Here is a 15,678-nt window from a genome sequence, read left to right on the forward strand (position 1 = left end):
CAGTTCACGAGCCAGGAGCCCAACACGTGCGGGTTCATTCAAAGTTCTCACGTTCCAAGATCCGACTTTCCAATCGTTGTCCTTTATTCGTTGCCGGGTCTGTTGCCGTTGAATCAATCCGTTTACTCTACTATTGCTTTTCTGGGTGTTTGAAGGTTTTCAGCAGGCTACCTTACCGGGGCCGCGCTGCCTACATTGCGTTGAAGGGGCTGCCTTCTTAGGTATAGCTGACGCAATACAGCATTTCATACTCAGCCGCTGGATGCCAGAACAGACGCTGTTTGAGCCGCACCTCCTTGGTGAACAGACGCTCGGATCGTACCTCCTCAATCTAGCTGAAGTCAGAAGGACAACAGTGCCCAGGCTGCACTACCAGCTAAGCACACAACTCTTAGCTGGCGGTCTTTGTCATCATTTGACCCGTGGAAGCATGAGGTAGGAACTTGTGAGGACCAGAGCTATGTTGGACGCTCTCCTTATCGACTCACCGTTTTGCAGCCCACTTGGCACCTTAAAACGTAGTATTTTATGAACAAAAATTTTGTACTAATTTACCCAAAACAGTAAACTTTGAACACAATTTAGAAAAAACCATTAAATATCATGTCTGTGAAAATTTTTTGCATAAAAGCTAATGTATTTTTAGGTGATTGCCGATGAAAAAACTTGCCCGAACTTGACTGCAAAAACGTCCTATATACATTTTGCGTGTTTTTCGGGAACTGTCTATATAAAATCAATGCATATTTTATTTTTTTCAACTAATTTCCTCGATATATGTTTTATTTTAGTATTTTTCATTATTATAACTCGAAAACGGACATTAAATTTGTTTAAAAACGTATTTTAATGAAAAAAATCGATTTTAGGTAGGTATTTTATAAATCGGTCAATATCTCAAGAATAGTAGGCTTTGGAAATTTGACGTCTTCAGCAAACTTTTTTAGCATAAATAGCCAAACAACTTTGCCGAAGAAACCATATCGCTAAAATGCAATTTGGCCAAAATGACTTATAGAACTTTTATGCGAATAACGTAAGAAAAATTGACCACCACTCAGAATATCGACCATGTCCATAGAAATATTTTCTCTGAAGACACCAAATGAGTATCTCGACATCTCGACGAGCTAGAGGTTTTTTCCATGTATTTTCAGTTCTGCCCCAGTGTGGGACAGTCGGAACATTTCTGGCAACCCGCTTGGACTCGGACAGCCAAAATGGTTCTCGGACAGTCGAAATGGTTGGATGATTCCAACGACGTCTTTGTGGATAACCGCCAGCCTCCACTTCCAGTCTATTCCTTTAGACCCGACCATCAGCAAGTTCGTTAGCAATCAAGACATTTGCGTGTGTATAGAACATTTGGTTCAGTTGTCGACAGTTGCCCCAACGAATGAACACGATTCGCTAATCGGGGCGCAGTCATAGCCAATTGTGTCAGATTTTAAGTAAAAATATCAACTTTTTTGGATATGTATAAAAACTCGGTAAAAAGACTGTCTTTTAAAAAAAATTGCCACCCATACACACTTTGCAGATCAGATGACTCACAAAACACTTTTATTCATTTATGGTAAGCTTATTGAATTTTGCTTTGAGTTGAAATTGATGTTAACATACAAGTTCTATTTGCAAAAAGCATATTTTTGCGAAAATAAGACGATTTTTAAGAAATTGCCTACTTCTAGGCGTTTATTGTGGATCATTCTATACCTTAACATCGTAGAACACAAAGTCAAATAATTCTCCAAAAAGAAATCAATGCTCAAACATCTTTTATTTATTTATTGTCGTCAATCAAACGTAGACCAATTTCAATACATTTCATGCTTAATATCTATTTATACATATTTTATATTTATAATTGTTATTAGCTCAGTTTTTATCATTAAAGGCCACATCTTTCTGCTATTTTTAGCTTCTACGATTTCGAATGTTTTGAAAATGTTTCTTCAACTGCGTTCTAGTCATATTTAGGTCAATCATTTCACAATGCCGATTATAAGCGTACATCATTTGATTTAACGGTCCATATTTTGCATAATCAGCATGATGACGTTCCGCTGAAAACAAATTTCTCTCACGTAGATGCCGACTGGGAGCATAAAAATTTAATTTGGACAATAATTCAGGTGAATCAGTACGCTGTGAGACAATATCAGTAACAAACGATACCATAGCGTAGTCACGTCGTTCTTTCAATGTCTGAATGTTGATCAGCAAACAACGTGCTTCGTATGAAGGCAGAGGAAATACTGTCCATCCTAACTTACGTAGTGCGTACAATAGAAACTGCTTCTGAATTGACTCTATGCGTTCTTCATGTTTTTTCATGTAAGGAGACCAAACAACGCTGCAATACTCTAATATTGATCTCACATACGCAATGTATAATGTTTTTATAGTGTATGGGTCCTGAAAGCTATAACCAAAACGTTTTATAAACGATAACATATTATATGCTCTATGGATAATTGTATTATAATGTTCTACAAACGTTAATTTTGTGTCTAAAATTATACCCAAATCTCTTATTTTTTCACATTTTTCAACAATTTGATTGCCTAGCTTTATTGAGACAACTGATGGACATCGTTTTCTACTGTACGTTATATGATTGCACTTTTTTACATTTTATTCCAATAAACTTTTAGAGCACCATACATGGAAAATTTGAATTTCATTCTTAAGTACATCGGCGTCATGTTTATTTCTAATTTCTAGGAACAGCTTCATGTCATCAGCATATATAAGAACATTTAGTTTTTTTAGTATAAAAGAGATATCGTTAACGTATAAAATAAAAAGAAGAGGCCCCAAGTGTGAACCTTGGGGAACTCCAGATGTGACCTTAATTGGTTTTGATTTTTTCTCATTGAATCGCACTATTTGTTGACGATCAGTTAGATAAGACTTGATCCAGCTGAGGAGCCCCGTTGCAATTCCCATCTTTTCAAGCTTGTAAATCAACATAGGAATGTCCAGTCTATCGAATGCTTTGCTGAAGTCAGTGTAGAGAGCTTCCACATGATTACCGTTTTCCATTGCATTCAAAGAGTAATTGACAAACTCAATCAGGTTAGTGGCTGTTGAACGGCCTTTGAAGAAGCCATGTTGAGAATTAGTTATTCTATTTTTAATCTGAGCGAAAACATTTCTGTTGATGATTGATTCAAAAAGTTTTGGTATGCATGAAATAATAGCAATTCCACGATAATTTCGAACATCACATTTTTTACCAGACTTATAAATGGGTATTAGGAAAGATTTTTTCCATTCCATCGGGAATTTTCCAGATTCCAGCGACATGTTAAATAACCAAAATAATGGAGTTGTAAGTTCAACTGCTAATGGTTTTAAGAAAGATGGAGGAATTCCGTCTGGTCCAGAACCTTTTGTGATATCTAGGTCATTTAATCTAGCCAAAATGTCTTTGACATTAATGTGACTGACACTAACATCGCTTGGAAAATCAGGAAAATAAGAAAAGTATTCAAAATCACGATCATTATCTGAAAAATTTGTGTAAGTTTCTTGGAAGAATGATGCAAAAAGATTGCAAATGTCTTCTGAATTATGTCCTTCTTTTTCGTCTAATGTCATTTTGGAGGGAAACTGTCTGACTTTAACTTGGATTTAACATAATTGAAAAAGTTCTTTGGACATGACTTAATTTCACTTTCAGTTTTCACATTATAATCAGAAAGAGCAGAAGACATTGCTGTATTAAGTTGATTGCAAATGTTTAAATACTTCATCAAATTTTCTTGATTTTCGTTTTTTCTATATGTTTTATGAGCCTTCTGCTTTCGATTTTTCAAATTCAGAATTTGTTTGTTGAACCAAATTGGATTTTTGGAATTGTAATTTCGTCGCTTTTTCGTAAGTGGAACTTCTTCTTGAATGATACCCGATAATATTTCGTAAAAAAATCCCACAGCGCAATCAATACTTTGTTGACTCCTTAAAATAGATTGCCAGTTTGTCCTATTTAATTTAGCCTTAATATTGTCAAATTTTGCTTTGTTGAAATCCAATACATTTTCATATTCACATTCGATGGGAATGCTATTATTATGTACAAATACAGAATACTCAATTGCCGTATGAAATACTTCGTTTTCCCATAGAGGTGCAAGAGATTCAATTACACAGAAATCTTCGTGTGTGTTCGTCAGTAAAAAATCTAAGAAATTGTTTTGTTCGTTTTTCACGTGATTTATTTGATTAAGACCTAGAAAGGCAATTTTCTCAAAAATAAATTGTAATGTATCATTGTCACCAATAACTGGCAATAAAATACTCTCATTTTCTGCATCAGGAATAAAGTCTGCATCACGCTGATTAAAGTCACCATATATGTGTATTTTATATTCAGGAGGAAGCCGAGATACAATTTCATCAGCTGTTTGAAAGAACTTTTCATAAGTTGATTTGTATGCTTGATCAGGTGGGAAATAAACTGAGGCGAAAATGTGAGTTTCACCATCAATATTAGTTTTGACCCACACGTGTTCAAACTCTTTAAATTTTGGTGAAATTATATGTTCCGAATTATACTTAGTTAGGATTGCAATGAGTACTCCTCCTCCAGATTGTCTTTGGCTTAATACTAGATCACGGTCGTCTCTAAACACGTTATAATCGCTACCAAAAGCTTCCTCGTTTTTGACACTGTCACTCCAGCTAGTTTCAGTGCCCAGTATAACTGAATAATTTGAGCTCAATATATTTTTATGGATTGCATTCAACTTTGATGCGCTACTCATACGATTAAAGTTCTGGCAATAGATAACTATTTCAGTAGCAGGTGAGTTCTTAGTAAACGATGGTAGCTTGTTTGACTCGATCCAATTTTCATCAGTATCAAACAGATGTTGTTTCTTTAGTTCATTCCTTGTCAAATATTTAACCCTGTGTACTTCAGGCCTTTGTATTCTTAACCACTTAACCTATTTTAGAGCTCTTTTGTCCACTAGAGCACTACGTGAGCGATTCCAATTGGCTGCACTTACACTTTGTACAGCGCCTAAATATGTATTCTATTATATTCTTATTCAACTATATCGAACTGGTTTGCCTTTGTGCTGCTTTCAGTTTTCTACCCTGTCCTTGGTAGAATGATGAGCACGATGATGAAATGATGTGTGGCTGTTGTTCCTTTTCCAATCCGATGGAGGGTCGTTCATTATGGGTTGCCGTTCGCCGATATCCAATTATCCGGGTCCGTTTGAGCTATGAGAGCTCCAGAAGAGGGTCAAATGCCAGCCGCTCTCGGGGGGAAGAAGAGCAACTGACGAAGTGCCGAGGCTGCGATCGAACCCATGACCATCCGCTTATGAAGCGAACGTGTAGCCACTGCGCCACGGGTTCCGGCTGCTTCAGGCCTTATTAAACTTTATTTTATTTTTAACATACAAAATACACCAGTTGCAAAATTTTCGAAAACTTGTTGAGACTCAACATTATCAAATTTAAATTGATCAATAATATTGCAATCTTAGAATGTTACATCATTGGTTGATCACCCCAGATTGAAAGTTTTCAAATTTGGCCATTTGAACATGTTTTTGCCTTTCTCGTACACTAAGTGTACTGGAAAGGCTATATGTTCACTCAAACAATGATTTTTCGGAGGACCAAGTCGCATATACCAATCAACTCAGTTAGGCGAATTGAGATGATGTCTGTATGTGTGTATGTATGTATGTATGTGCGCAAATTAAGTTCACTCGCTTTTAAGGCCGCACGGGACGACGTGTAATTTTTCCTATCTTCCTTCTCTTTCTAACAATTTGTCTCGCGATTTTGAAGAAGCAAATATCAATTTCCGCTGCACTGACGTAACTGAAACTTTAGTCGATTGTGCACCAATGAGAGTCTATTAAAGGTGGGGAAGAAGATACTTCGTGTGCGTGAGATCCGTGTCTGGTGCAAAACATGTCACTACTACAAGCATAACGAGCTCCCATAAGAACGCGTGTCAAATAGTGACGTCACTATTTGTGTTTACATGTTTCTTTGCTTACTAATACATAGCCATCTCTTCTTCTTCCTCACCTGTAATATACTCTCATTGATTGTGCACCACAAGTGAGCAAATGAACGATCAAATTTCTAGTCAATAATATGAAGTAGAAGTTGAGATTTGCTTCTTACTAGCAACAGAGCAATGGCGGACGGTTCAACCACCGTTCCGTACGGCCTTAAGGCACTTCCCATTGGCAGATTTTTCGAATTATGTATAGCTCGAATCAAACCGGAATTTTACCGCATTGTTTGCTATTGAAAATGATCCGGATCGGTCACTGCGTTCCGGAGTTATGGATATTTCAGTGATCCGGACCAGCACCGGTAGAGCTGGTCGTATATAAAACTAAACCTGGCCCCATCAAACTGCGGCGATTTTTGAAACCTTTGGCATGGTTGACGAATTTTGTGCGAGCATCGATAATGGAGACCAGACATTCAACGATGTCGGCCCAAAATCCAAGATGGCAGGAGTTCAATGGTGTTTTAGGCTCTAAAGCCATGAAACATGGGTATATTTGGTACGAGAAAGCAGTCTGGAGTCTAAAAATGATTACCAAAATATCCAAGACGGCGGTCTCAAATCAAATACGGCAGCTTAAAATTCAAGATGGCGGCTGTATAATGGAGTTTTAGGACCTAAAATAACGCAATATGGGTATACTTGGATTGGGGAAGAAGGGCTCTAAAAATGGCGACCAGAGTATCCAAGATGGCGGTCTAAAATCCAAGATGGCGGCTACAAATTCAAGATGACGGTTGTTTTATAGAGTTTTCGGCCCAAAAACCACGTATTTGGTATGGGAGGATGACCGGAGTTTAAAAATGGCGACTAGAATATCCAAGATGACGTCCCAAAATTTAAGACGGCGGCTGTTTAATGGAGGTTTATGCTCCAAAATCGTTCAATATGGGTATATTTGATATGTAGAAGATGTCTGGATTCCAAATATGGATCAGGTATCAGGTATCAGAAGGCCGGCTCCAGAGGCACGTTATCCTCCATTTGGGACATTTGTGCCATCGCCATGAACACGAGCCTATTCATTATTTACCTGACGGAGAAGGGAAGGAAAAAGGATAGGACATGGGAAAGGACAGGTAAGAGAATAGGATCGTCATACTCTCAAAAGAGTACCACAATGGTTTCACATAGCGTCCTGAAAAGGACACTGTAATAACGCATAAGCGTACCACAATGGGTTCAAACAGCGCTCTGAAAAGAGCACTTTAATAACGCATAAAGCGAAAGAGAGCCTATAGCTCTTTACCACTGCGGGTTAAGAACAACAGAATATCCTGAATATTCAGGTCTCTGAAGTCAGTTTCACTTAATAAGTGTTTACCGAATACTCGGAAACGCAGTTGCGCAAAAACTGGACAGTTACATATCAAATGATACGAAGTTCCATAATCGGATTCACAGCTATCACATGCAAATGAATCAGCTTGCTGAATATTCGTCATGTGATAGCTGAGTCGGCAGTGGCCAGTCAGTGCTTTGACCAGAGTGATGCAATTCTGCTTTGACAGATTTGTAAGATACTTTGCCACCCTTGGAGATGGTTCAGTACAATACAATTTGGTTTGACGACATGACTCCAAACTATTCCAGTATTGTCTGTGTTGAGTAGCAGCCCAGGTGTGAATCTGAAGCTTAATCCAACACTTCGATATCGGAATAGCTGGCTCAGGGCCTAACTCATCAGCCAATTCATTTCCAGCGATGGAAGAATGGCCAGGTACCCATACAAGGTGAACAGCGTTTGCTGAATTCAGCTCCTCGATTTTAGTTCGACAAGCGATAACTATCTTCGACCTGGAGTTGGTCGAAGCAAGTGCTTTAATAGCAGCCTGGCTGTCTGAACAGAAGTATATTACTTTGCCCATTACGTGCTGCTGAAGTGCTGATTGCACTCCGCACATAAGAGCAAAGATTTCGGTCTGAAAAACGGTAAAGTGTCTACCAAGTGAGTAAGACTGACACAGCCTTAGCTCACGAGAATAAACGCCAGCACCTGCTCGACCTTCGAGAAGGGAGCCATCAGTGTAACATACGATGCCGTCTGAAATACTTCTTTTCAGATAACCAGATGTCCACTCTTCCCGGGAAGGGAATTTTGTGGAAAATGTCCTATATGGAAAATTACAAGCAATTGTAAGATCACTTGGAGCAAGGACAATTTTGTCCCAATTCACCAAAAGTGGAAACAACGAAGTGTGTGTTGATGTGCGGTTCACAGGAGTTTCCTCTAGTAGACCGAGTACCCGTAGACGGTAAGTGCAAGTAAGTGCTTCTTGTTTGAGATGAATGTGTAGTGGAGCAACGTCAAAGAGAACTTCGAGCGCTTCCGTGGGAGTTGAAGAGAACGCTCCAGACATCGCCATTAAGCACATCCTTTGGAGATGGCCTAACTTTGATTGGATCGTTCTCATTTCGCCCTTTTGCCACCACACAAGACATCCATAAGCCAATATTGGCCGAACAACAGTTGTGTAGATCCATTTGATATACTTGTGTTTGGAGCTGAATAGTTATTAAAATTAAATTAAATGAATTCAAAATCAAACTGTTATAAAGAATTTATGATAACACTGTTTACTACTAGGTTGGCGAATTTGTAGTCGCATATATTTTACTTTTGCATATTCTCACATATACATATAAAGATAAAGCCGAATCTAAAGGCACGCATTGTATTAGATAAGTTAGTTGAATTATAGACCTCTTAGAAAGCAGAAGCCAAAACGTGTTCTGTCGAGACAATCGATTTTTACCGAAATACCCACACCTTGTCGTCGGTCGAAAGTCAGATTTTCGCGAAGTGTCCGCTTTGGGTCTACCGTTGATCACCTGTCGTCGCGAGTTCACCACTGGAGGTCTTGCCTCTGAACAAATTTATGGTGCCGAAACCCGGGAGGAAATCCCACAAAGTGCTCTGGTGAACGACCACGTGTAGTGCCTCGTGCTTCTAGTGCTTTATCATTCGCTCCAGCCCCAGTGATTATTGTTGTCGCTGCTGTAAAACAGCTGAATACCCTTCGTTGTCGTTCTGGTGGCCGCGGGCTGTGATTGAGCCAGAGAAACTCCCCAAAGTGATAAAAAGTGATTATATCTCGAGTATCCGTCGGTCCGGCGGAGATATACCTAACCTCAATTTGCGAGGTCGTATAGTGCGCCGTAAGGCAACCTCATTGCAGTCGGCTGTGCAAAAACTGCACTATTTGCGCAGTACTTTGAAGGGTGACGCGTCTCGACTTATCGCTTCCATTACGATTACCGCGGACAATTACGCTATCGCATGGAAAACCATTTGTGACCGGTACGAAAACACAAACTATCTCGTGAAGCAGCATATGTCTGCTCTTTTCCGCGTTCCGTCAGTGCGAAAGGGTACTTCTTCAGCCTTGTCCGAATTAGCGGACGAATTCAACCGCCATGTCGGAATTCTCGACAAGCTCGAGAATATAGATGCCCACTGGAATTCTTTCCTGGTGGAGCGCCTAAGCAGCCTACTTGACGAGAAGTCTCTCATCGAGTGGGAAACTCAGTGTAGTGAAGAAGAATCGCCTCAGTATACGGATTTGCTTGAGTTCATCCGAAAGAGATCGCGTACTCTACAAAAGTGCTCCACGTCGTGTAACTCTTCTTCGACTGTGCAAGTGAAGCCCACAAAGGCCAAATCAACCTCTTCTCACGTGGTTTCTGAGAACGTTACGAAATGTCCGAGCTGTAAACAAGCTCACGCGTTGGTTCAGTGTGATGCGTTCATCAAGTTAAACCCGAACAATCGACTCGACTTCGCCAAAAAACACCGTTTGTGCATAAATTGTTTGAGAGGTGGCCATATGGCTAAGGACTGCCGAAGTAGTTTGTGTAGAACGTGTGGAAAGAAGCATCACAGTATGCTACATCTACCAAAACCGGTGTCGAATTCGGCGATTATCACTCCGCCGAACGAAGAACAAATGCCGAACACTACCCAAGCGTGTACAGCCATCTGTTCTACAGCAACCACTACATCTCAAGCTGAGATATCGTTTTCGGTCGCAAATGCACCACCGGTGGTGCTCACGCGTTCGTTACCCCAGGCAGCCGCGCCGGTCTCGCGAAACGATTCGTCGCCTCACGCCGCGATCGACCAACCCCCCTCTCCGTCGCCGGTTGTTTCGCTCGATCGCAACGAATCTGAACCAACCCCATACTGCGCCCAGCCTCCACAGCCTCTACCACCCGCCACATCGTTGACCCAAGCAAACAATACTTTTGAAAGCATTGTGTTCCTATCGACGCTGTTGTTCGAGTTCGAGATGTGAATAATGTGTACCACTATGCACGGGCTCTATTGGACAGTGGTTCCCAATCGAACTTTGTTTCTGAATCACTGTGCCAGAAATTAGATCTCAAGCGTACACGAATCAGCCTTCCTGTTAGTGGTATCGGGCAAGCCACCGTAAACGTACACTACAAGGTGAATATCGCGCTCGCGTCACGGTTCGGCGGTTTCGAACAAGAAATAGACTGTTTGGTCCTACCGAAACTCACCGTGAGTCTTCCTAGTCGAAGTGTAGACATTTCTCGCTGGACCATTCCGCGTAACTTGCCGTTAGCTGATCCGAGGTTTAACATTTCCCAAGGAGTGGATCTCATTGTTGGAGCGGAACTGTTTTTCGCTCTTCTCGAATCCCAAAGGCTTACCCTCGCTGACGGATTTCCCATTTTGCAGAAAACTGTATTAGGGTATGTGGTGTCTGGCACATCCCCCGCAGAGGCGCAGAAGACGGTAGTGTGCCACGTTGCTACCGAACAAGATCTAAACGCCCAGCTGGAACGGATGTGGGAAGTCGACGATTTCGACGTCGGACGAGCGCTAACGCAGGAAGAGCAACATGTAGAAGACCACTTCATGCGCACTGTATCCCGTGACGACACAGGACGCTATGTTGTACGTCTACCGCTTAGAGAATCCAGCGTTCCATTCCTTGGAGATTCCTACAAAGCTGCTGCCAATCTGTTGTATTCTAGTGGAGGTTCGACTGTATCGTTTCAACTATCATTAAAAACGGCTACGCAGTCTCGAAATTAGCTGCTGCCAATAGATTTTCGATGATGGAAAGACGTTTTGCCAAGGACGACGAACTGCGTGTGGAATATACGCAGTTTATGGAGGAATACTTAAGGCTGGGGCATATGGAGGAATGTTCCCGCGTCGATGGTCCTCAGTTTTACCTCCCGCACCACGCTGTACGCCGGCCAGAAAGCACGACCACAAGAACCAGAGTCGTCTTCGACGCGAGCAGCAAATCCCATGGCCAATTGTCGCTGAACGATGTCCTTTTCACCGGCCCAACGATACAGCCAGCTTTGCTCGCCGTGGTTGTTAATTTCCGGCTTCCCAGGTACGTATTCTCCGCGGACGCCGAGAAAATGTTTCGGCAAGTGTGGGTCCACCCGGACGATCGAAGATTCCAATCTGTCGTTTGGCGTTCGGATCCGTCTCAACCGTTGAAGCACTACCACCTGAAAACGGTGACCTACGGATTGGCCAGCTCACCGTATCAAGCTGCCCGCGTCCTAAATAAGCTCGCTGAAGATGATGGAGACCAATATCCCCTAGCCGCACCAGTTGTTACAAAGCGCTTCTACGTGGATGATGCCTTTGCTGGAGGTGACATCTTAGAGGAGGTTGCGGAGACATGCCAGCAGTTACAAGAACTTCTCGCCAGAGGGGGTTTCACCCTTCGTAAGTGGTCTGCCAACGACCCTACCGTGCTACGTCACATACCCAGTGAACTGTATGGAGCAACCGGCCCAACGGAAATCGGACGTAGTATGGTCACAAAAGCACTGGGATTACAGTGGAACCCAATCACCGATAAGCTCAGTTTCCAAGTTCCCGACCTGGAAAATCTAGACATCGTCACCAAACGAGCCGTGGTATCCGAAATGTCAAGGCTCTTTGACCCCTTAGGCCTACAGGGACCGGTCGTCATCAGCGCAAGGATGTTCGTCCAAGGATTGTGGGCAAAGCGGCTCACATTAGGCCTGTCCAGCTTTTCAAAAATGTTCTCCGATTCTCAAGTCCACCCCCATATTTTGATTGGCATCCTAAAAGAAGTAACTGGTCAAAATTTCAGCCAAATCCATTGAAATTAAGAGGTGCATCAAATCAATTTTGTGTTTTTCGACTATTTTTGAACTTCAAAAAATCATAACTACTCTAAAACATATCAAAACCTAATTCTTTCGGCAGAAATTGAAAGCTATACTTGTTTGCTACAACTTCTCCGAACAACGTGTGCCAATAAAATTGAAGGAAACATGTGTATTTATCACATTTGTAATCAGAAAAACCTTAAAAAGTTGATTTTTTGATAGTTTTCGTTCTGGAACACCCTAATATACTTAATAAGTTGGATTTTTCAAAACGGTATCATATTTTCCAATGTTTTTTGGTTATTTGCTTCTTTGACACCAATGCTGTAGGAGTTGAGCAAAAATTACTAAAATTCGTGAAAGTCAAATGTGGCCTAAAAACTAGCTCTTTGGAGGCAATCACGTTGTGGCGCGAAATTGTACTGAACGTAGTAGCTTTGCTTCCTAGTAGTTTGCCTTGGCTACCCCCTACCACGGGTGATAACAAACAAGCGCGATGACAGGTGTTGGCTATCATATCAGTGCTGACGCGATGCCACTTTTTGCGCGCCAAAGCGTGATTGCACCCGAAAAGCTAGTTTTTAGGCCACATTTGGCTTTCACGAATTTTAGTAATTTTTGCTCAACTCCTACAGCATTGGTGCCAAAGAAGCAAATAACCAAAAAACATTGGAGAATATGATGCCGTTTTGAAAAATCCAACTTATTACGTATATTAGGGTATTCCAGAACAAAATCTATCAAAAAATCAACTTTTTAAGGTTTTTCTGATTACAAATGTGATAATTACACATGTTTCCTTCAATTTTATTGACACACGTTGTTCGGAGAAGTTGTAGCAAACAAGTATAGCTTTCAATTTCTGCCGGAAGAATTAAGTTTTGACATGTTTTAGTGTAGTTATGATTTTTTGAAGTTCAAAAATAGTCGAAAAACACAAAATTGATTTGATGCACCTCTTAATTGTAATGGATTTGGCTGAAATTTTGACCAGTTACTTCTTTTAGGATGCCAATCAAAATATGGGGGTGGACTTGAGAATCAGAGAACATTTTTGAAAAGCTGGACAGGCCTAGCTCACATGGGATGAAGAATTGTGCGAAGAAGAAAGTCTCTGGTGGCAATTGTTTCGGGAAGATCTGGCGCAACTGAAGAAAATTGCCGATCCGCGGCACGTCATTTCCAACTATCACCGGGAATATCAATTGCATTGCTTTTGCGATGCGTCATCAAAGGGCTACGGATGCTGTGTGTATGTTGTTGGACCCAATATGGATGGCGGAATTGAAAGCAAGCTTCTGATTGCAAAATCCCGAGTCGCTCCTCTTCGTGGCTTGTACATACCCCGGTTGGAACTTTGTGCGGCTGTCCTTGGCAGTCAATTGATCCACAACCTACGAACAACAACAGATTTCGACGGATCAGCAGTGTTTTGGTCGGACAGCACTGTCGTATTGCACTGGATACAGTCGCCACCGAGTGACTGGAAAGTGTTCGTTTCTAATCGTGTTGCGGAGGTGCAACGTCTTGCTCGTGAGCTTCCCTGGAACAACGTCCCATCCGAGCTTAATCCTGCGGATCGCATATCGCGCGGGACAAATCCGAGTCAAATTATCAACGACTCACTTTGGTGGCATGGGCCACCTTTTCTAAGGCAGGAGGCTGAATCTTGGCCGGATTTCCCATCAAACCCCACGAAAACTCAAGACACCGAGCTGGAGAAATGCGTCATCGTAGTGCTAGTTACCAACCCAATCGACGATTCCATTTTCGAGCGGTATTCAGACCTGGGGAAGCTGTTGAGGACGGTGGCAATGTGTATCCGATTTGGTTCTAACTGTCGACGGCCGAAAGCAGAAAGAGTGTACGGCAATCTCACTCCACCGGAAATCGACGGAGCATTGAAAGCCATGGTACGTCTCGCTCAGGTAAGCAGTTTCTCTAAGGAAATCCATCTTCTCAAACGATCTAAACTTGACTTCGAAGCCAAATCTCCTCTAAGAAACCTGAACGTTTTCCTCGATCAGTTCGACCTTCTGCGCTTGGATGGTCGGTTGAAAAATTCTCCTGGCCCATACGATTCGAAATTCCCATTGATTCTACCAGCAAATCACCAGATCAGCTTCCTGATAGCGCGCTCTCTCCACGTGAGGACGGCCCATGCAGGACCGTCATTACTACTTGCGACCATGCGCCAGAGGTTTTGGCCGGTGCGTGGGCGTAAATTAGTTCGGAGAGTGGTCCGAAAGTGCATTACTTGTTTCCGCTGCCGCCCTACGGATTACCACCAACAAATGGCTCCACTACCAGCGGCCAGAGTCGCTCCATCCAGAGTATTCTCCAAAGCCGGGCTGGACTACTGCGGGCCATTTAGCGTTCGTCCTTTGTATGGGAGGGGGACCAACGTTAAGATGTACGTCGCGATTTTCGTCTGCCTGGTGGTAAAAGCGGTGCATTTCGAAATCGTTCCGAGTCTCACGTCCGCCGCGTGCATTAATGCAATCAAACGGTTTGTAGCTCGACGCGGTCGGTTGATTGAGCTACATTGCGATAACGCCACAGCCTTCGTCGGGGCTGATTGCGAGTTGAAATCGTTGCGTCGTCAATATCTCGAGCAGTTCAAGACGGACGAGTGGAAGGACTATTGCCTTGATTCCGGAATATCCTTCCGCTTTATTCCTGCTCGCTCTCCACATTTTGGGGGGCTGTTGTGGGAGGCCGGAGTAAAGTCGTTCAAATACCAAATTCACCGAATTTTCGCTGCCAATTCCTACACCTTGGACGAGTTTACTACAGCAGCGACACACATTGAGAGCATTCTGAATTCCCGGCCTCTCACACCCCTCACTGACCATCCCGATGACCTCACCGTGCTTACGCCTGGCCACTCTTTGGTCGGGGAACCGATGTTCTACATCCCAGAGCCGGACATGACGAAGGATCCCGTGTCGCGACTCTCTAGATTCCAGGACCCACGCCGTTCTGTCCAAAACTTCTGGAAACTTTGGTCCAGAGATTACGTCACACAGTTACACCAGCGATCAAAATGGAGGACTCCCTCGCCAAATATCCAGATGGGAGATTTAGTCCTTCTGAAACAGGAGGGGCTTCCGCCGTTCATGTGGAACATTGGACGGGTCGACGAAACATACACAGGCCCTGACGGTTTAGTGCGTGTAGTTCTTGTGCGCACGAACCGTGGTGTGTATAAACGGGCAGTCACCGAGGTCCGAGTATTACCGATTGACGAGCCTGATGACAATCAACCTTCTGCGAACTAGAACATCAGCTGATGACTGTTGAAACGGACTGTTTCAACGGGGCCCGGGATGTTTGGAGCTGAATAGTTATTAAAATTAAATTAAATGAATTCAAAATCAAACTGTTATAAAGAATTTATGATAACACTGTTTACTACTAGGTTGGCGAATTTGTAGTCGCATATATTTTACTTTTGCATATTCTCACATATACATATAAAGATAAAG

At 42.4% G+C, this 15,678-nt stretch overlaps 2 protein-coding genes across 2 annotated transcripts; both read left to right on the forward strand.

Annotated features, from left to right (window-relative positions):
• The first annotated feature begins 1,220 nt into the window (after positions 1-1,220).
• Positions 1,221-11,948, forward strand: LOC134286717 (uncharacterized). Its single transcript, XM_062848378.1, has 5 exons — positions 1,221-1,325; positions 9,235-10,346; positions 10,388-11,064; positions 11,109-11,777; positions 11,824-11,948. The coding sequence occupies exons 1-5, from the start codon at positions 1,221-1,223 to the stop codon at positions 11,946-11,948; spliced, it is 2,688 nt and encodes an 895-aa protein (XP_062704362.1).
• A 1,513-nt stretch (positions 11,949-13,461) lies between these two features.
• LOC134286718 (uncharacterized) lies at positions 13,462-15,471 on the forward strand. Its single transcript, XM_062848379.1, has one exon. The coding sequence runs from the start codon at positions 13,462-13,464 to the stop codon at positions 15,469-15,471; it is 2,010 nt and encodes a 669-aa protein (XP_062704363.1).
• The last annotated feature ends 207 nt before the right edge of the window (positions 15,472-15,678 follow it).

This window comes from Aedes albopictus, chromosome 2 (assembly GCF_035046485.1).
Source record: "Aedes albopictus strain Foshan chromosome 2, AalbF5, whole genome shotgun sequence".
NCBI classification, from domain to species: Eukaryota; Metazoa; Arthropoda; class Insecta; order Diptera; family Culicidae; genus Aedes; species Aedes albopictus.